The sequence below is a fragment of the Rhopalosiphum maidis genome, chromosome 3, assembly GCF_003676215.2.
Source record: "Rhopalosiphum maidis isolate BTI-1 chromosome 3, ASM367621v3, whole genome shotgun sequence".
NCBI lineage: Eukaryota > Metazoa > Arthropoda > Insecta > Hemiptera > Aphididae > Rhopalosiphum > Rhopalosiphum maidis.
In genome coordinates, this window is record NC_040879.1 from 71,908,561 (window position 1) to 71,930,756 (window position 22,196).

Below are 22,196 nucleotides of genomic sequence, written 5' to 3' on the forward strand. Positions count from 1 at the left end.
AATACATTAATTGGTTAGCGCTAGATACTTGTAATTTTCTTCAATTTATTTATATTAGTTGAGTATAACACAATTATGAATTGTATTTCACCTATTAAGGCTTAGATAATTTACTTTATTTTATAAAAATCATAGATATAAGTACTGTTTTCAACTTAAATTAAAACTATTTGAATAAATAAATAATAATAATACATTAATACCCATATAATTATACAATATTTTTAATTATTTAGCTATAAGATATTGAAATTATTTATTGCAATCTTAGTGAAAGTACTGTCCTTATAATTATTAAGTTCTGACAACAAGAAATCTGGAAAACTTTACAAGTAATAGTAAAAAAAGTCAAAGTATTATTCAACTAATCAGGGAATATATAAAATAATTTATTGAAAAGTTATACTTAGCCATAATGTTATTAACTTCATTATAAATTTATTTATTTAATTATTACCATAAATACACATATCCTTGTTATGTAGAAAAACAATTATGATAACCGATAAGTCTCTAATATTTATATATGTGTTTTAATTATTTTAACTATAAACATATGGTAAGGTAATACTTGTTTTATACTTATTATTAGTAACTTATTTTAATTATAAATTAATTTATTATAACTTATAATTGTTTTAACTAATTTAACCTATGGAGTACTGGAGTAGTATAAAAAGAAATTTTTATTATGAACTGAGGAATTTAAAGATATTTTCTTCACTTAATATAAGGTATAGTTCTAGTAGCATCTAACTTAGTATTTGATAAAATATAAATTATTATAAAATGAAATACTTAAAAAAAAAAAAAAAAATTATGAGTGATTCATGATTTATTGTTAATGCATGTTAATCTTATGAATGAACTATTTTTACTATGATTAAACATATCAAAAATGCTGACAGGTTAATATTTTAAGTGAAAATCTATATACTATAGAGGAGGTTTGGATAAGTGATGTCTGGTGTTGTTCACCTCAATTTATTTTTTAATTGCTTTTTAATAATAAAATGGAAAAAAAAGTTAATATTTGATTACCACTCATTCGAACAATTAAACACTCGAGATTCAAAGTCACAAATTTATTATAGTTTTAACTTTTAATTTTCCGCCAATCTGTACGGGTGATATAATGTTATTGATTCTATTTTCATTGAAAATCGGAACGCGTAAAATTAATACTTTTAACTTGATTTATAACAGAAAAAAAATTAAAATCAAATAATAATACACAATCAAGTGCATACTTTTCAATGATTTAAAATAAGTTTAATTTTCTTTTATTCATTACGTTCTCTATTTTTAGCAAGTTCATTATAAAAAAAAAAAAAAAAAAATGTTTACAGTAACACTTATAATTAAAATATTTTATTAGTATCAACATATTTACATAATTTAGTAACTTCTTCCGAATTACACAATCGATTTTGAGGATTTGGATACTTTATTTATTGTAAATTTTTTGTCTTCAGGCTTCACAACCTACCTAAAAAACGCTAACACTTTAAGTATTTTTGTAAATGTTTACATATTTTCGTAGTTAGGAAATAACTACTTGTGTGTAATACCTACTTTCTCGTGGAAGTTTATTATGCTTTAATTAGATATTTACTTTTTAATGGTTTGGAAAATTTAACTACTTATTAGTTACATTAATATGCCGATAGGTATAACGATTAATGTTCTTATATTATTGTAGAAATTCTCACAGTATATCATATTGATTTCAGTTTTGTATAAATTAAATTGTTACATTTTGAGTAGCGATTTGATATAATATGATATTATTTTTAATATATCTAAAAATTAAGCTGATTTATATTGAACAATCTTAATTAGATATTTAATTGCAATTTTTTAACTTTAATTACGGTATGTTTGTGTTTAATTATAGCTACATAATTATTCAATATTATTTACTGGTAATAAACTAAAAAAAATATGTTAATTATAAATAAATTTATATAGACATATAGTCATATTTTATCTGGTGTAATGGTGTGATGTTTGTAGTGATAAATTTCAATTGCTTGAACTATATTTTTTTAGTTATAACTTCTATAGGGATCACGATTATTGATAAGATTATAGATTTTATTATCGTTTATAGTTATAGGAATTTATAATTAATTTTTTATTTATATTCAATATATCTATTAATATATTATAATAACATATAATTTAAAAAAATATAATAAAACGTATAACTTAAGTTATTTAAAAAAATATGTAAGACTTATACTTATTGTGATAGAGAAGCTATGGTATATAATAATTATTGTTCATAAATTTGATTTCATAGATATTAATTAGATTTATTATTCACTACATAGTCATAGACCATATTACTCAATTATTATTTCTCTCGAACATTCTCTTCAGCTTGATATAAGAGGTATTAAAATTTTATTTTTTACATTCTTTAAGTATTAAAAAGTGTTACAAAAAATACTGAAAGGTTCCCTTCTAAATATTGATCTCTATAAATGTAATATTAGATTTTCTACTCTAAAATCATTTTTTAATGCAGTTTCATTGTTTTTCTTCCTTGGGCGTGTTTTTACGATTGAAAATTACCGGTATCTTAAAATGACAATTAGAACAGCTAAATTCGTTTTGCACAAATTTTATATTTAAAAATGTATACTATTTTCTATGGTTCTTGGCTATAAATTGGTATTCTTCATTTGTAGTTTGTACTTTGATAATATTGTGCGAGTACCTATATGGTTATCTAAACTATCAAATTGTCAACAAAATGTACAAATTATTTCGCCAACCATAAATTTTGTTTTGGTTACGTACAGGTAAATATAATTTAGAAAAAAAATTTACGTTATTCATTATTTAGCCATTGCAGCGCGTTTTAGTGTAAACAATAAAACAGTTATAATATACTATCACATTTTTGGGTTCAACCGTATTGAACACATTAGACTAAATACTGTATGTAATAGCCAATAAAATTATTAATATTATTCGATTTGGAAACATTTAGTAGTTTAAATTTTTAGTGTCGTCAAACATCGGTACACATAATTTTATGTAGGTTTCACGGTCCCTACCTATGATACGCATTTACGAGAGACCAACAAGAAACATATGCGCACAGCAAAAATTATAAACCCACACAAATCCCAATTCCTAATGGAAAATTTGTTCACGTATCCGCACAGTATACGTCGCGGACGTACGGTATTTTATAAATTTCAGTTGGCAATAATGTCGTTGTTATTTTTTTCATCGCGCTGTAAAAAAATAACGCGTTTGATTGAGAGGGGATGATAGTGAGCTAGCGATCATGAGACACCGTGAGTGAATGGGAGTTACAGTGATATGGAGTGAGAAAGAGAGGAAATGAATAACAAAAATGTGAACAACGCTGCGCGGAGAAGACTGCCGCCGAACCGGTCTTCTCCGCGATACGGCCTACAGTGCACCGCCGGTGACGTGCCTACACCTAACCGTTCGTGTCTTCGCGTTATCCGCGGTCTCCCTTCGCCGTCACCGTTTCGCCCGACCGGACTACTTATTTCTGAGCGCGCGATCCGACGGCCGTCGTGGCGCTCACTGTTCCATTTCGCGTTCGGAAAATGCGCGACACCGTTCACCGTCTCCACCGCTGTCGGACGTAATCCCGCCACCCACCGAGCCACGGGACACGGTTCCACTGTCCGTCCACGGGATGGCCCGCGACGCTATCGTGCACGACGTCGACCTGCCGTCGCTGGAGTACGACGACGAAGAGACCGCTTACATGGCCACGGAGACGCCTAGTTTCGACGCGGACGACGCGACGCTGGGCAGCACGTTCGTCATCGTGGACGAGGACACCGTCTCCGACCCGGACGACGACGACGACGGGGTCGGCGAAGAGGACGACGTTTCTCCGCTGGTGATACGGCCGCCGGCCACCGATTCGCGGTCGTCGTCCGCGGCCGCCGGCAAGGTCAAGTTCTTGGACAAGATCAGAGAGCACAAGAGCTACCAGAAGCTGGCGAGGATCGTGAAGAAAAAAGGTCTGCGACCGGTGTTGCACATATTATTATTATTATTATTATAAGACGGTCGTTTCTCCGTTCGATGGCCCCGTCACGTACTCGCGTTCCATTTTTCCGCGCGTGCGAACGAATAATCGTTAATAATTATTATGTCGTTGCTATTCATTATTATAATATTATATTATGAGTCTTTTTTGTTGTTAAATTACACGTATAATTTATAAGTAAGTCTTGATTATCAACAATATCGCGTGTACAACGGACGAAACTGCGTTTATTATAGTATAGCCGTGGAGAACCGTTATTGGTGGGTGTCGGGATATTGAAGGTCTTGGACGTTTTTCATTCAATTAAATCGATTTGAAAATTTTGAATTTTATAAAATATTAGGTATGTAACAATTTATCCCCGCGCGTATTACTACGCAGCTCTCTTTGCGAAATTGATGGTTTAAACAAGCAGGTAGATGAGTAGTGAGTGAATAGTGGACGTTAGTTACATGTAATACGACTCAAGTACTTCGGATTCATATAATCACAACAAACATTGGTTAATATTATGCTAGAATCGTAAATATTAACGAAAATTGATAATACGTATGAGTATTTAGGTGTGTTTATAATTTACCTACGCGTTCGGCCACTTAGGCCAAATTTGCAAATTTAAGTTAATTCAAAACTAATTTTTAGATTATTTACGTAGTGGAAAAGAAAACTGATTTCATATAATCATATATTGAGCTTCCCAAAAAATAATTTGTCCATATCGGCGAAACTGTTCTAATCACGCCTATAAATTGAGTGTATTTGAATTTTGATAACTAGATGTGGGGTTAAATAATAGATTATTAAACATTATATCCGTAGTTCGGATTTCGGTATCAACTATTTTTTACGATTGGAAAGAGTATCGTCGAATAATTTACTAAATATATAACGAAGACGTTCATTTCTATATTAATTACTGTTTAGTAATAATGTAATAAATAATAATTATAATTGAAAATAATCAAAATCAATCATGCTTTAAGGTTTTCTTTATAGACTTCGGACAGTATTTTATACATATTTCATATTATTGTAAAATTGACACTGATTTAATAGTTTATATAGGTACTTAAAGTCTGAAATTACTATAATTTATTGTGGTTATTGATCGTAAAAATAATTTAATATATTAAGTTAAATCTTGTAATCATAAAATGTATTCTTTTTTATTATTGTTCCAACGTAGTTGTATATTTTTATTAAATATTCTATTATGCAAACTTATTTAATATTTAAGTCACAGAAGTTGATAAACCTGCTGGTTAAAAATATTATGTATTATTGTTATATGCTTAAATCTGAGGCATTCAATTTCTATATTGCAATATGCGTGTTATGACTTACTTACATATCTTATATCTACTGTATATAATGTTATTGATATAATATATGTTTTTAAATTTATAAACATTCCGTCCATGCATTATAAAATAAAAATAATATTTCTATTTAATGTTACAATTATAATAATAATTTATATTGAATCTAATATTCTAATCTATAGTATTAGTCACATTGTTAGTTCACATTTTTTAATGTGGATTTAAACTTTCAAAAACAATTGTTAGCGTTTTTTATCTTACATTGTGATATTGTAATGTATTTTTTTATCGAATTATGACGATCTTACATTACTAACTTACACGGTTTACTCCTTGTTTACTTATTCAGTTACATACTTGTTAGTTATTTACATATTACATAATATAAATCTAATGATTATCTCGGTAATTATTATTTCTAAAATTATAACACGTCGATCATTAACTCCTACTTAAATTGAATAATTTGTTGTTATTTTTGAAATTTTTTTTATTCAAGTTTATGTTCGTATCCTCACGTACTTCATATTCATATAATCACATAAAAATTAATTAATATTATCCTAGAATCGGAGAATATTAACAAAAAATGATAATAGGTATGAATATTATATAATAAATTTAACTATAGGCGTGTTTATAATTTATCTATGCGTTCGGCCACTTAGGCAAAATTTGCAAATTTAAGTTAATTCAAAACTAATTTTTAGATTATTTACGTAGTGGAAAAGAAAACTGATTTTATATAATCATATATTGAGCTTCCCAAAAACATGTGTTACACCCTTTCCATATATTGTGTTTGTTTGAAAGTAGCATCGGCTTTTAATTTTTATACGCGTACTTATAATAATCGTTACATGTATTTTTTAAACAAATTTAATTTTTTGAATTAATTCGAACTATTGAAAAGTCTGTAGAATGCAGAATATGTAGATATTAAGTATGAATATGTATTTTATATATTTAATGTACTCGATTTCCCAACACCGACAACAATATCTTCAATAGACATATTCGTGTTTCTTTTTTCTTTATCTTTGTATTATATAATTTTTATTAGATCAATACATTTCGCTAGCTGCAGTAATGACATGTAGATAACTATTACTGTATGTGACAATATTACAAACTAGTGTCCGTTAAAAAATAGCGACTTTTTATCTATTACCTTTAACATTATGAATTGCGATGCATTATTCAAATAACTCAGACAAATCGAAAATTTGACACTCGTACAACAAATAACATACTCGGATATAGCAGTTATTTAATTGCCGTTATGTCTACAGTCCATTATTGTTTTGATTTATATTCACGAGTACTAATTTTTTATCAGTTTATACATTTTTTGTGCAATGTCGTGTTTAGAAATCATTTAAACTGTTGTAAACAATTACGTGTTTGGTAACCTAACCAATAAGCAATAGTAATAATCATAATATATGCATTTTGGTAACAGCTATGTATACGCCTATAATTGTGGACTGATTATTTGTTTTATTCAGATACATCTAAAGTGCATCTTCATGCATGCATGCATTTAGTTGTACGCCTAAGTTTCAGACCCGTTGTAAGTTTCATAAAGGTTCTTCATCGTATTGATGTTTGTTATTCGACATTCGTAGATTTGTACTTTTTAGTAGCTTAAAAACTAAACAAAAATAATATCAATGTATAACTAAATATACACGTTTGGTGTAATGTCGTGTATCGTACTATCATGTATATTATATGGTTAAAATTAATTATGGTTAATTATAGTTATTGCATGTAACTACATAGACATCAGTTATCTGAATTATCAATATTTAAGTACTTGATCGTTTGATGCTGAAACGTGTAAATATCATTTACTTAGGGTCATTTAAAAATTAAAGTGATATGTTTATACATTATATACAATCAAATATTAGGTACCTACTTAGATTTTGATATGTTTTGTATTATTCTCATTCACTATAAATTATAATTTAATTAATATTATTAATAATATAATGTGTTTGTTGTACTTTATAACCAATTATTTTTCACTAATTATTTGGCCAGTTTGTGGTCAGACAATGTTTGTATGATAATGTTGTTTAAATTTTTTTTTTTATCTTTTAGGTGAAGAACCACCCGTAATTATGTCGCCAGATTCCGGAATTAATGAATTGCAAGGTCTTAGCCTTGAAGAACAGGAAAAGCAGAAAGAAGAATGGCAACAAGAGCTGAATAAGGTGGAAGAAGAAATCAAGACATTACGTGAAGTGTTGGGTTCAAAGGTAAAAGCATCTCAAGAGCTTCGACGTAAACTTGGTTATACTGTTTGGCAAGAGATTAGTGAAGATGTATCACAGAGCTTACGGAACGTTAAAGAGTCAAATGTGTAAGTTTAGTGATGAATATTTTCTATCACGTGTGGTGAAGTTTTTTTTTTATTTTGCTAGCTTTTAGTTTATTATTATTATGATTTTTATTCATCTTTCTATTGTTATAAATATTTATTTTTCTTTATTATTATTTTATATTTTTATATAGTTATCAAAATGTAGAAGACAAATTTACCCAAATTGGAAAAGCTGTTGTTGACGCACCAATGTAAGTCTTCTGTACAAAGACAAGCATTTCAATTTCCTAACGTTTATTTTATGTATCAGTGTTTTATTTACTGCCAAAGTGAAAGTCATCTTCAACACAGCTTCTAAATTAGTGCGATTAAAATTTGATTATCAATATAATTTAACTGTTAAGATAAAGTGTTAGTAAATTTTTAGTCCATTTACATCATAGAACCACAGAACTAGTTAGGTATTTAATGTTATTCTTACATTTACTTTTTGATAAAAACTATATTGTAAATTATAATGAATAATCTGTATTACATTTTTTTAATCAGTCAATATTTGTATATTTTTAAAATTGTTTAGACATTTCATATTATTTTAAATTTAATAAATAATTTGTAACTATTGGAATCATATTTCAATAGTTTCTGGTAATGACATTCTTACTTAAAAATAATATATGTATATTTATATATATATATATATTATTATTTTAAATATGTAGTCATATAACTATGTCTTTTAGATTTATATTTAAAAATAATATAACCAAACCTTTAAATCGCACTAATTAATTTTAGTTAGCAACATTAAACTAAATTTGTATATTGTAATAATACATGATTTAGCAATGACAATATTATTGTATTTTCTTTACTAGATTCAACTTTTCTTTACCAGACTCGGGCGACATGCGCACCCCAACCAGGAACATGGTTCTAAAACACTGGTATATAAAATCTACGTGTACATTCATGCATGTACTCTTGAGTTCTATGGAAGAAAATATGTTATGCTTTGTTTCAGTTTATTATTGAGTTGCTTGTAAATGTTTCTTATTTGCACTTTTGCTTTATCTTCTAATTAGTTATTTCTATTTTTATAAAAACACTTAGTTACCAAAATGTAGAAGGCAAGGTTAAGCAGTTTGGAACAGCAGTCGTCGAAACGCCTATGTAAGTCTTAGCCTTTTATTTGTAATGCATGAACACACAATATGACTTAGAATATTATTTGTTTGGGTTTTGTATTTTGTATTAAGTTTCTAAATCATTATGTTTTATATTTTTTTTTTTATAAATACATTAAATGAATTGTATTTATGTGATATTTAAAATATTAAGCTTTAAATTTAAAAGTCATAAAATTAAAGATATGTCTATATTTTATGATTATTTGTTCAAGTCTTTTAAAATAAAATCAGATTGTTTTAAATTTATTATTTCAGTGTGTGGAATTGTCACCAAAAACTAATATTTCTATTTGAATGTTCCAAATTTTTTTTTTATTTAGATTTATTTATTTGTATAATTGGTTCTAAATTTCCAAACATGATTGTGTGTGTCAGACTTCTTATCTAATGCTATGAATGTTCTTTTTTAACCATCAAGACTTCATTTAATATGCTAACTTTAATGACTTATTACAAGCTATTTCCAGTAATTAATAGTTACTAATAATGTGGTATGTAGTTTTTAAAATGTGTGTGGTGTGTCTATAGTCCTTAATAATATTTTAAAATTATTGTATTATTATTAGTTATCAAAAAACCGAATCTGTTGTAAAAACAACTGCTGAGAAAGCTACAACAATATTCGGAGGATTCGGTAGTGGTCTTACAACCAAACTTGGGCAAATTAAGAATTCTGAATCATTCCGTTCTTTTGAGGAAAAAGTGGGTTCAGCTTTGGAAAATGTTAAGGTAATAATTAAAAACAATATAAAGTAATATAAACTGAAATGTATTAAATTATTGTATTTATTTTATAGACAAAAGTGGCATCTAGATCCAACTCTATGCAGAACTTTGATGAAATATTGGAGGAAGAAACTCGTTTGGCAAATGAAGAAAAACGTTCACGAGAAGAACGTGAAGCAGCAACAAAATAAGTTTTTGCTAGCATAAATCATCTCTCTTGTACTTCGACATTTATCATAATCGTGCAATCTTGGTCACTTAAGTACAGAATTTACCTTAAATTAGGCACTAAAAATTCAATTTCTCACAAATATTTTTCTCCTGAATTTAGTGTTGAATGAAATGTTTTTTATTATCATATAAAACATTTTTTTCCATAATGTTAATCTTTGATTTGTGATTTTTAATAGTTATTAATCTTATTTATATAAATATAATATATATATATATTTTTTTTTGTAAAAATAAACTTATGAGCGCTTTAATTCTGAAATATTAATTATATTTGTGCCTATACAACGATATTGTACACCATACACTTATTTTAAAAATATTCCAATTATTGTAATTAAATTAGATATTTTTTTAGTTAAGTATTTATACAAATTAAACTATATTAATTATTATGTATACAAAAGAGCATTAATCTATTTAATAGTTAACAGCTACTAACTCGGAAAATGATAATAAAATCTCAGGTAAGTTAAAAAAAGATAATAATAATAAGTATTTTATATACCAAATACTAATGTTGGTTCAGGCAAGTGCTTAATATCAACATTAATTCTAATAGTTTAAACTTTAAATATTTTTCTACTTTAAACATAAAAATATTTTTAATTAGTGTTTTTCAAATATTTGGGGTCTAATACTCTAATATAGACTTATAGTCAGGGATGAGCAAGTTAATCGATGAAAATCAATATCTCGCTACATTAAAATAAATTAGGTCTCAGGTTCATAACTTATTATAATATATAAGTTTATATTTTAATAACCAATACAAATAACAATCTTTAGTTAATATCTTGAGGAAATATGATATTTTGTCTTTGTCTAACGCAACATAGGATTATAGACGTGTTATATTTTCAACGTGCCAATTGATATAACATATAACCAATCAATAAATATTTTTAAGATTTTGGAGAAATAAAATCAAAAATGTGGGAAAGTCGATATCAAGTAGACTTAACGACAAATTCAAATTTGTGTTTAGACATTTTTTTGCTTCATTATATCTATTGGTACGTTGGAAATAGAACACGTCTATAATCCTATGTTACGTGTGTGTTAGATAAATACAGAAAATCACCGCTTCAAATCCCCTTATAAGTAATTACAAATTACAATTACAGACTTTATTCTGTGACACAATTAATTATTATTTTATATATATATATATACATTTATATCTAAAAAGTAGTAGTCAGTTTTAAACTATCAACTACAATCAATATCTTTATAATAATAAATAATAATCCATAAATTAACAAAAATAATAATCATGGTATATTATTAATTTATTATATTTAATTACCTACTTATCTAATAATTGTCTGGCCGATCATTGGTCGGGGTAAATAATTAATTTAATTTGTTTCCTAATAAAAATATTAACTTTTCAAAAGTAGTTTCAGATGTCTTGTTTCTGGTAAGATTATTTATAAATTATAAATAATGCTGCAGGTGAAAACATACATTATTAAATGTTGTTCTTAAAAATATAGTTCAGACTTAAAGAGTATCATCAATATCTAATTAAAACAGAGTATAATTATATTTTAAATAACAACCAACGATGTATACTTGTATAATAACCTTTTGATAATAGGCTATTGAAATATGAAATTTGTCAATTTATTGGGACGTCGAACGTACTCACTACTCAACTGTAGTTAAGTTTTCGATATTCAAAATATAAAAATATAATCTCTATATATGTACGCAGCCACGCAGGTAGTTTTTGGGATTCAACTCCCAACCAATATAAAAAATATATGTAATATATTCGTTTATTTTTTGTCATTGCAGAGAACGGATATAGCCTTGTAGTTATAATATTTTCACTATTCGTTTTGGGAAGTTGTTTATTTTAAATAGATTCCATCCAAAATTAATTTTCTATTGATATTATATTTGAATTATTTGATTCACCACTAACGCTAGCTAGTGGTAACTACATATTATTTACGTCGATACATGTACAGGTATTGAGATATGGTATAATGTAAATGCGACTATGCGAGATAAAAATATAGTAAAATACACTAAATACAGTAAATGAACGTTCGATGACTATGTAAATACAAGTGTTGAAAACTTGTAAAACATAACTATTGACTAATATTTTTCAAGTTTAAATGTTTAATACCTTATCAAGTAAACAGACTCGAAATATCATTATAGGGGCGGACTGAGAGAAAAATTTGATGCAGGAAAATCGCAGCTCAAGCTGCTCAGATTTAATTAATTATAATCAACGGTTATAGTCATTAACATTTTATTTTAATTTTAAATAAAAATAAATGTTTATTTATTATTGTATAATGTAAAATATGGTAATGTTTGGGCCTTAAAAACAAAAAGCACTCAATATGCATTTATATACAAAATCAAATTTCAAAACTAGCTTTATGAAAGCATGAAACATATACCTATTTGTTTCGTACTCTGCTATTTTTATGACCGCAAAACAAGTATGCAAATACTTCAAATCCTATGCCCTACTAATATAAACAATGACAAAAGTTGTTAATCGTTAGAAATTAACAATATTTTAATTTTTCAGCGAGGTATAAGCGTTTTAAATCGTAAAATGTTCACTAATGAATTATAATGAGTTTAAAGACTATAATATATTTTAAAAATCCAGCATATAAACAGAGATCAAGTTTGATAAGTTTGATAAGAAGCTAATTCGCTTCAATATTAAAGCTATAACACAAACTTGGTTCTCCTGAACGGGCTGAACGCGAATTAGCTGCCAACGTTGTACGTTTGTAAAATAGAGACAAATGACAATAGTTGCTTATGTTGATTGTGTATTTATTAAGAAAATAATCTACAAATCAAAAATAAAGTAGAACAAATTGAAAACATGTAAGTAATATATAAATATAATATATATTTATTAAATTTATTTGTAAAAAACATTTTAAATAGGTATACGAGTAAAATAATGAGTATAATGAGTATAGTGTACAATGAAGGTATATAAAATATAAAGGTACATATATATTATATCATGGGCTATAACTGGATATATCAGTATATTATGATAACATAATATGTATAAAAAGGTATATATTTATATTATAAAATAAATAAGATTTGTGAACAATATACATGAGAGAAAATTACATTAATTCTTTAAAATACAGTCTTCGGTTCTAAAACGGTCTCTTTATCATCGTATTATTTTTCAAAAATAACTTATTCTAATTTTAAATATAATCTGATGTTAGTTATGAAAATAGATAAAAATGTAATAAGTATTGAAAAACTCATCTGTTTTACAAAGATACCACACACACAAGAACGGCTACTGCGCCTTGTGACTATAGATATTTACCTACGACATTTTATACTTCAATATTCGCCCCCCCCCCTCCAGCCATAACGGCAAGACTTATTTCACACGTACTTGGTTAACATATTTTAATTTCAAAAGTGTCGACCGAAATCTGTAGCTAATATGTATCACCCCAAGTAATCCCGCCGGATCGGGCCATATACCCGCGTGAAATGGATCCTAACCGTAATACAAGTTGCTGTCTACAGACATAACAGGGGCGACAACGGGTTGGTTGAAGTGCTCGTTCATGACGGTAACGGGCTGGCCAAACGACGATTGGCACACGGCACACTCGCACGGCCTGTCGCCTGCGTACTGAGGTATCCTGTGGAGGTGGACGTCCGGAGCCGCGGCGTACTGAGGTCCGCTACTGCTGGTGCCGGGCGCGTACGCGTGTCCGAACGACTTGTCCGCCGCGTGGTGTGCGGCCTTATGGGCCACGAGGCCCGACGATTGCGTGAACGATTTGCTGCACTCGTCGCAATGGTATGGTTTCTCGCCCGTGTGCGTTCGGTTGTGCGTGTTCAACGTCGACTGGCTGGCGAACGATTTGTGGCAGGCGCCGCACTTGAACGGTTTGTCTCGGGGTGGCGCGGCCGGGCGCTTGTTCACCGCAGCCCCGTCGCCCGAATGATGGTTTCTTTTGTGTAGCACCAGCACGTACGATTGAGTGAACGATTGACAGCAAATGTCGCATACGAACGGCCGTTCGCCCGTGTGTGTCCTCCGGTGACGGACCATGTCGTTGCGCTTGACGAACGCCTTTTGGCAGAAATCACACTTATGTGGCTTCTCGCCGGTGTGTGCCCGCCGCTTGTGCGTCTTCATACTACTGAGCAACGCGAAAGTCATGTGGCACACGTCACAGGTGTATGGCTTTTCGCCAGTGTGCGTGCGTCGGTGCGTTGTCAACGTGCCCAGCTGCAAAAACGTCTTCTGACAAATGTCGCACTCGAACAGCTTCTCGCCGGTGTGCACCTTCTGGTGTTCCTTGAGGTTGCACGAGTCGATGAATGACTTGTCACACGTGTCACATTTAAACGGCTTCTCCCGAGTGTGTGTTCTCCGGTGCACTTTCAGTTTGTACGAGTCGTTGAACGGTCGTTGGCAAATATCGCACTCCAATCGTTGACGTTCGCCACGTTTCTTTTTCTGCTTGACCACGTCGTTGCTTTTAAACGCGAACGTCTTTTTCACTTTGACTGTGCTAGACCTGTGCACTTCTCTAATGTGTTTCAATAACATAAAGCTCTCGTCATAAGCTTCTTTGCACTTGGCGCACTTGAATTTTTGCGGCAACATGTTTATGTCTATTTTCTCATTTTGGTTGTTGGGTACAGTTTGAGTGGGAAAGTGAGTTACTGTGTTTTGTATAGACGGCTCTTCAGTGGCTAGTTCATTTGTGACAAGAGATATATCAGGCTCGCTAGGATACCAGCCCGACCAATTGTCAGTGTAGTCATCGGCCTCTGATGTATTTGGTAATTCGTATTGATTTGTTGTCCCTGGTTGAGCAAGTGGTTCAGACGTTGGATGGTCGATTGAGTTAATTGGCTGATGATTGTTCCAATGTGTTCGCTTATGAACTATTAAACTAGAGGATTGAGTATACGCTTTGGGACAAAGATCACACTGGTAAGGTTTTTCTCCAGTATGAGTGCGTCGGTGAGATACTAGTATCGATGAATAAGCGAAAGCCTTAGGACAATAGTCACACTGAAATGGTTTTTCACCTGTGTGTATTCGTTTGTGTCTGGCTAGTACTGACAAACCCGTGAAAGTCTTGTTACAAATTTCACATCGAAATTGATCTTGTCCATTATGTTTGGCTGTATGTCTAGTCATTCCATTTACACTGGCAAACGACTTAAAACAAATATGACATTTAAAAGGCTTATCAATGTTATTCATTCGCTTTTCTTTAAGGCTGTTTGTAAATGGTTTTGTCCATTGCGGTACACCATCATGTGTACCCTTATGGCGATCTAAACTAGCTTTTTTGGCAAATGCTTTTTGACAGACTTCACATACATATGGTTTGTAACCGGAGTGTAATATTTTATGTTTCCGTAAGCTGTTAGCCAACGTGAATAACTTGTGGCAAATATCGCATTTATATGGTCTTTCTTGGGTGTGGGTTTTCTTATGGTCTGACAAATTTGAAGAATGGGCAAATGTTTTTTGACATAAATTACAATGAAATGGTTTTACACCAGTGTGAATTCTTTTATGTATATTTAGCTTTGATTTTTGGGCAAATGCTTTTGGGCATAAATCACATTTGAATGGCCTTTCTCCCGTATGCATTCTTTTGTGCACGATCAAGGTACTAGATAAAGAAAATGATTTTTGACATATATAGCATTTAAATGGTTTTTCACGGGTATGTGTCCGTTGGTGTTCAATCAATTTATGTCTGGATGAATAAGGAAAAGTCTTATGGCATACATCACAATCTAACCACCGGCCTTCGGGTCTTTTGATGGGTACAACATTATTCTCCAATGAAATACTTACACTGTTTATTGTATTCATACTACTAATGTTTTCTCTCCCATTAAACACAGGCTGCATAAATGGTACCGAAAGTTCATTGGTACTTTGAATTGGATCTTTAGTGTTATTAGGATCCGTTTCACTTTGAAACCAATTTGACCAACTGTAACTAAAATCTCCAACTGATGGTGTTGGAACACTAGTGTCCCATAAACCTGTTGTAACTGTTGTAGGTATTTCTGAAAAAATATTTTTCTGCATAGTGTTTTGAGTATTAGAAATCTGTTGAACATTTAGGACATGTAGAGGCATATGAGGTATTTCTCCTGTATGAGTTCGCTTATGTGCTATTAAACTAGCTGAATTCGTAAACGACCGGTCGCATGTATCGCATGCAAATGGTCTTTCGCCAGTGTGGTTTCTTTTATGAATGATCAAGCCAGACGACTGTGTAAAAGATTTATCACACAAATCGCAATGAAACGGTTTTACACCTGTATGAGTTCGCAAATGCCGCTCTAAGTCACCACTCTTTACAAATGCTTTTGAACAAAAAATACATTTGTGAGGTTTGTCACCTGTATGTGTTCTTTTGTGAGCATTTAAACTGCTTGATAAGGAGAACATTTTTTGACATATATCACATTTATATGGCTGTTCACCAGTATGTGTACGTGTATGTGCCACTAACGTTCCAGATGTAGCAAAACATTTTTGACAAAATTCACATTTAAATGGTTTCTCTCCGGAGTGAGTTCTTTTATGGTTTATTAAAATATGTGAATGAGAAAAGGCTTTTTGACAAATATCACATCTATAAGGTTTTATACCAGTATGAGTTTTTTCATGACTTTTCAAACTGTAAGAATTAGAAAAACCTCTATAGCAAGTTTCACAACGAAATGGTTTTACCCCACTATGTGTCTGAATATGTTGAATTAATTTTGTCTTGTTTGTAAAAGATTTTGAACAAAGTTCACATTGGTGATGTTTATATTGAAAATGAGATTCATTTTTTGATAAACCTGGTAATTTTTTGATTATAGGAACTTTATCAGTATCTAAACATTTCCCCTCACAAAAAGATAATTTTAAATGTTTCTCTATGTGTATTCGTTTATAGAATACAGTATTACATTTATAACATATATATTCTACTGGAAAATTAGTTTCTACTTCAGTTTTATCCATTTCAATATGTCTAGACTTAATTGAATTTTGATAAGATTCATTTTCAACCACTAATGTTTTTGCTAGGTGTTCTGTCATTTTGTTTGTAAGTAGTATTGATTTTGACCACCGAATTGATCCTCTTTATTCAAAAACCTAAAATAATAAAACTATTATAAAATAATGATATTTAATTTATATATCAAGTTTGATAAAATTATATTACCATCGGATTTAAAAACCTATGCTTATAGAACACCACATTAGGTAACTACATAAATAGCATTTAAACATAGACGTGCGTATGAGGGTATCAGGGTTTGCTCCAGCTGTCTCTGTCCGATACGGTTACATTTGAAAGGATCAGTCAAGCTCAATCTAGGCCACTGTACAATGCCTGATAACACTGTAGTGATGAGGCTAATCTTTTAATGTTATAATAATTATAACACAGAATAAGTAATAATAATACAGTAGTCTTCAGGTTAGGTTAAGTTACTCGCCACTTCTTAGACTCAAGGTTAATGGACTTATTCGCCTATTGACTCAAATAGGCTATCCCAATTTATATATATACATTATACTTGATAATTAATACTATTTCATTGACTTGTTACATTATATTATACAAACATAACATCAATAATTTGTATATAGTAATTAACCTAGATGAAAAATTCAAATATAAAATTAAGTATGTTATAAAAAGATAATATTTGGCTATCTTTAACACATTAAATTATAAAGTATTTTGTATTTCTAGATTTTTTTAATAGATACAAAAAAAATAAATATATTTTGTAATCAATATGTAAATGGCATAACAACTATCAATTATATTTAATTTATTTAATTTGAATTTAGAACCTCCAATTTCATCAAAGAAGTATTGTCTTGGTGATGAATTGGACCAATTAATCTTATATTTGTATTTTATTTTTTAGTTATTAATATTCCTATTAATATTGTACAAATCATGATGTTACCAATATTTTTATAATTATTGTTTATTTTTGCCAATAAATTTATCTTTATCTATTAAAACAATATTTATATAATAATAATATACATATAGGTATTCAAAATTACTTTACCCATATAATATGAACCAGGGTTCACCAATAAATATCTTAGAAGAGCCATTATAGGAATTCAGAAAGATTTCAAAATCTAAAACATCAAAATTTAATATACATTTTTATCCTAAGAAAGTTCTAATCACTATCAAAAGTAATAATATAAATAATAACATTTTTGTTTGCAGGCCATACCAAGTTTATCCACAGGTAACTTCTGACATAAAATAAATATATACAATAATAAATTCTATCAATAACAATAAAATATTATATTATTATTATTTATTACCCATTCATTATTGATTTTAATGGGTATGAACTTCTCATTTCATATTTGTAATATGGTATCATATTTTGGAATGTGTTGCCTAAGTATTGGTATCTTGCTATATTGTTACAGAATATCAGAGCATGTAGCAATAATATGAAACTTAAAATACTTTTTTGGGTCATTAGCAAGAAAAAATGTGTTGATAAAATTGTTATTGCACATCACCTGAAACCCCAGGCACGTCTATGTATTTTAATTTTCAACTAACTTGGTAATGGATTTATAAGTACTATTAATAAATTGTATTTAATGAAAGTAATTATAAAAAAAACTAATAATGTTAACCTAAGCTACCTAAAAATATTTACTAAGTATCTATTCTAAATTAATAATAAATATTATATTACAATCAGTGAAGAAGAAAAAATGTAAAATTAATAATAAAAGATGGTTTGATTGATCGTTTCAACAATCTTTGATATAAAATAACAACCGATAAAACAAATATAATACAGAAAATAAATTTAAATGTGTAGGTACATAAAAAATTGTATCAAAATTTAAAATTGAATTTATATGAGTAATATGTTAATGTAATATAATTATAGGTATACTTGCATAGATGAAGGTGAAATCATGTTAATTCATAATGATAATTAACTAACTATTATACAATTTTTAACTTTTATAAATATTCTTTTTCAACACTAAGCTATTTAATGGTATCATAAAGATGAATAAAAAATAATTTGTATAATTGACTATCTAGTGAATAAATAAATTCTATAATATAAATAGATTTGTAATGAAAAATAAACAAATATCTATCTGTAACTAGTTTTATTTTTCTACATTAACAAATAAAAATACATGAGTTTGGATTGCCAATTTTAGATCAATATACAATTAAAATTAATAATTAGTATGTTTATGAAAATAAAGTGTTTTTTTTTTTAACATCAAGTAATAGAAATTTCATTAATTCAACTTAATTCTAGGTTTAATTCCAGAAGTACAAGAGAGATTACAATTTAATATAAATCAATATAAATTAAATATAACAACAGATTAGAATTGTCGTTGTGTATAATTGAAATATTATCATAATTAAAATAAGAAATTATTAAAAATATTTACTTGAATCTGATAGCTGATTGATTTCAGTAGGAAAACAATTCAATACTACGGAGGACAATATTGGTGGCCAAAAATAAGTAATATTGAGCATTTTATAATTATTTTTGTTTAAAAAAAAGAAAAAAACAAAATACTAGCATTATTTTGTCAAAAATTAATCAATAAGTACTTTTGTAAAATATTAAAACAAATACAACTTTTTTTATATACAATTATTATACCTTATCAACAGTTTATTATCATTAGTGATAAACTGATAGTAGCCACAATTGAACGGTTATTGACAAATACGGTGTATGGTATCACTTGGTATACAAGCAAATTTTTAAAGTGACCGGGAATAAACAGTTAAAATAATTGACAATGGTTAGGGTAAGCGGCTGTTTCGTCCCCAACAAAACATTAAGTCGATTAACGTTTCACGCCGTCAATCATTAAAACATTTGGTCCCGGGAAGTTATTAATGTTGGACATAAACAGTGGCGTAAATTGGGCTAAATTGTTAGGGTTGCAATCAGTTTTTAGGTTGGGCAGGCTTCAAATCAGCTGCCATTTATATTTTTTGTATAACACAATACCTAATACAATATAATATATATATATATATTATAAGTATAGATTTAAAATATTAAACTACTTAACTATTAACTTACTAAATTTATTTTTTAGTTAACGAATTTATCTTTCATTTTAAGAAATAAGTTAATTTATTTTTTTTTACATTCACTATTTCAGTCGTTTTTTTGTCAAAAAATATTTTCATTGTGAATTTATATAATGATATAAACAACTGAACTGTTTTTAATATGTATATTAAATACCTTGTTATCAATTTAATAAAATATTTTGTGGTTCTTTATTAAAAAATACACTAATACTCTATTACAAACACACAAATAATATCTGTATGAAAGATTTTATTTAATAATGTAAATTAATTATTTTCAGCTTTTAGGCACCTTAACTATTATTTAGATGACTATTGTTAGATAAAACACAATTAAACACTATTAATTAAAACACATACTATATAGAAATACTGTATGTTGTTTGAAATATAAACATTATAGTCTATAATTTAGTTGTGTGTTGATAAGAAATAAAGTACGGTAACGAATAAAAAAAAATATTTAACTGAGTTAACCAAAAATTGTATTAAACTTTTAACTTTTACTTTTTCTTATTGACGCATATCAACTTAACTGAGTTAAAAAAAACCATTAACTTGCCGAGCCTTGGTTTTTTACTGAAGGAATAATATCATTTACTGCAGTAGTAATCGGCGGCCTCTGTAATTATTATCAGCTACCATTGAGACTCGAGTCGGCCGATCACAATAAATATACATATTGGTATAATAATAGAAAATGATTAATAACAAAACTATAAATAATTGTGGAAAGGATATAAATATAATAATAATTCCAGTGCTTCAAAACAAAGTTAAACATTGGTTCTCAAAATATAAATTAGTTAATTTATTATTATATTGATATTTCAATTTTTTGAAAACTGAAATCGTGATTTTTTTGGAGTCGCAAAAAGATACTCTTGCGACCTTTTGATATTTTCAGGGGTTGCAAGTGCGACCCCGTGCGACCCCCAGTTTACGCCACTGGACATAAATATAAATAATTTATTTAGATATTAAAAAGTTACTAATCAATTAGTATTTAATTGTATAGTCACATATAGACATATAGTTAATTTTCCAAATATATGATATATAAACACAGTGAATTTAAAATATAATTTATTGTTTTGTTACAAATAATCGTTAAAAAAAAAACCGGAAAATACATAGGATAGTTTGAGAATTAAAAACTGAACAACCTTAGCTAAACCGTCAATCAATTTTAAATATTCTTCGTGAATTTGTGATACACTTGATACAGATAAAAATTGAGAAATGAGATCAACCAAACATTCAACAATAAGATATTGGATGGAAAAAAACATCAGTTAAAAGGTAATTATTATATTATTTCTAACTAATGTATAAGTACAAAATACAAATATAAATACGTATCTGTATATTTGCCTATGTATATGCATTTGTTTATAAGTTATATTAGTTATAAGTTTATAGTATTAACTATTAATTAATTTTATCTATATAACTCAATTTTTGTAATAATCTGTTTCTCCACATCTAGTAAGGCAGGAGCGAATCCAGACCAAGATAACAGGGGGGGGGGAGCGATTTTTAAAGGGCACACATTAACTTTGATAAAGTATTTATTTAGGTACATACATAATACATATGTTACTTTCCACAGTCTCGTACAGAACAAAAAAAATATTTTTTATAGTAATAGTAATAAAAATATATATCACTATAAATTTGTTACCGTTGAAGTATAATTACGTCAATAACTAAAATCAGGGACTTAAACTATTTTTTTTTAGAGAGAACGGGGGGGGATGATCGCCCCTTCTGAATCCGCCACTGTACTAAGGTATTATTGTAATAATATAAGATAATATAATATAGAATTACAGAATACTTAACTGGCTACGGCTATATACAGTCTGTTGAATGTAAACAACACACCCTATAGTATGTAGATTATAAGTAAAATTATTCACACTGTAGTTCGGCAGACGCTGAATAGGCATTTTTGTATAACTAGCATATTCTCTCTATGTAGTAGTCTGTAGGACAATCAGTCGTTGTTTTATATTACGCCTCGGAGCACTATAGTTATTCGTTTCAATTATACATATTATTATATTATTACATATATCCGATCTTATTATTATTTACCTTTAGCTTCTGTATATCTGGTGTACTTTAACAGGTTATGGGCCCAGTAGTACGGTAATTATAATAGAGTCGTGTATG

General features: G+C 28.7%; 3 protein-coding genes across 8 annotated transcripts in view; 2 read left to right on the top strand and 1 right to left on the bottom strand.

The window, feature by feature from the left end:
• Nucleotides 1–1,503, top strand: part of LOC113558293 (neuronal acetylcholine receptor subunit alpha-7-like) — a 32,163-nt gene extending 30,660 nt beyond the window's left edge. Inside the window, 1 exon segment of the mRNA XM_026963765.1 lies at nucleotides 1,476–1,503. Within this exon segment, the coding sequence (XP_026819566.1) occupies nucleotides 1,476–1,503 (28 nt within the window).
• Nucleotides 1,504–3,682: 2,179 nt separating this feature from the next.
• LOC113558711 (tumor protein D52-like) lies at nucleotides 3,683–10,036 on the top strand. Of its 6 annotated transcripts, XM_026964220.1 has the most exons (7): nucleotides 3,683–4,022; nucleotides 7,483–7,744; nucleotides 7,897–7,956; nucleotides 8,584–8,652; nucleotides 8,819–8,878; nucleotides 9,462–9,624; nucleotides 9,693–10,035. In XM_026964220.1, the coding sequence occupies exons 1-7, from the start codon at nucleotides 3,689–3,691 to the stop codon at nucleotides 9,810–9,812; spliced, it is 1,068 nt and encodes a 355-aa protein (XP_026820021.1). In that variant the 5' UTR covers nucleotides 3,683–3,688; the 3' UTR covers nucleotides 9,813–10,035. The 6 variants fall into 6 exon arrangements, with proteins under 6 accessions (XP_026820021.1, XP_026820023.1, XP_026820022.1 ...); XM_026964222.1 differs by lacking the exon at nucleotides 7,897–7,956 and having other exon boundaries at nucleotides 9,693–10,036; XM_026964221.1 differs by lacking the exon at nucleotides 8,819–8,878.
• A 2,887-nt stretch (nucleotides 10,037–12,923) lies between these two features.
• LOC113556318 (zinc finger protein Xfin-like) lies at nucleotides 12,924–19,519 on the bottom strand. Its single transcript, XM_026961186.1, has 2 exons — nucleotides 19,352–19,519; nucleotides 12,924–17,020 (listed from the first exon to the last, which is right to left on the bottom strand). The coding sequence occupies exon 2, from the start codon at nucleotides 16,961–16,963 to the stop codon at nucleotides 13,376–13,378; it is 3,588 nt and encodes a 1,195-aa protein (XP_026816987.1). The 5' UTR covers nucleotides 16,964–17,020; nucleotides 19,352–19,519; the 3' UTR covers nucleotides 12,924–13,375.
• Between the last annotated feature and the right edge of the window lie 2,677 nt (nucleotides 19,520–22,196).

Excerpts from the sequence above, each read along its gene's own strand:
- LOC113558711 (XM_026964220.1), top strand. The coding sequence starts at position 3,689 with ATGGCCCGCGACGCTATCGTGCACGACGTCGACCTGCCGTCGCTGGAG. Across the intron at positions 7,745-7,896 it reads AACGTTAAAGAGTCAAATGT|TTATCAAAATGTAGAAGACA; the intron begins GTAAGTTTAGTG and ends ATTTTTATATAG. Across the intron at positions 8,653-8,818 it reads AACATGGTTCTAAAACACTG|TTACCAAAATGTAGAAGGCA; the intron begins GTATATAAAATC and ends AAAAACACTTAG.
- LOC113556318 (XM_026961186.1), bottom strand. The coding sequence starts at position 16,963 with ATGACAGAACACCTAGCAAAAACATTAGTGGTTGAAAATGAATCTTAT.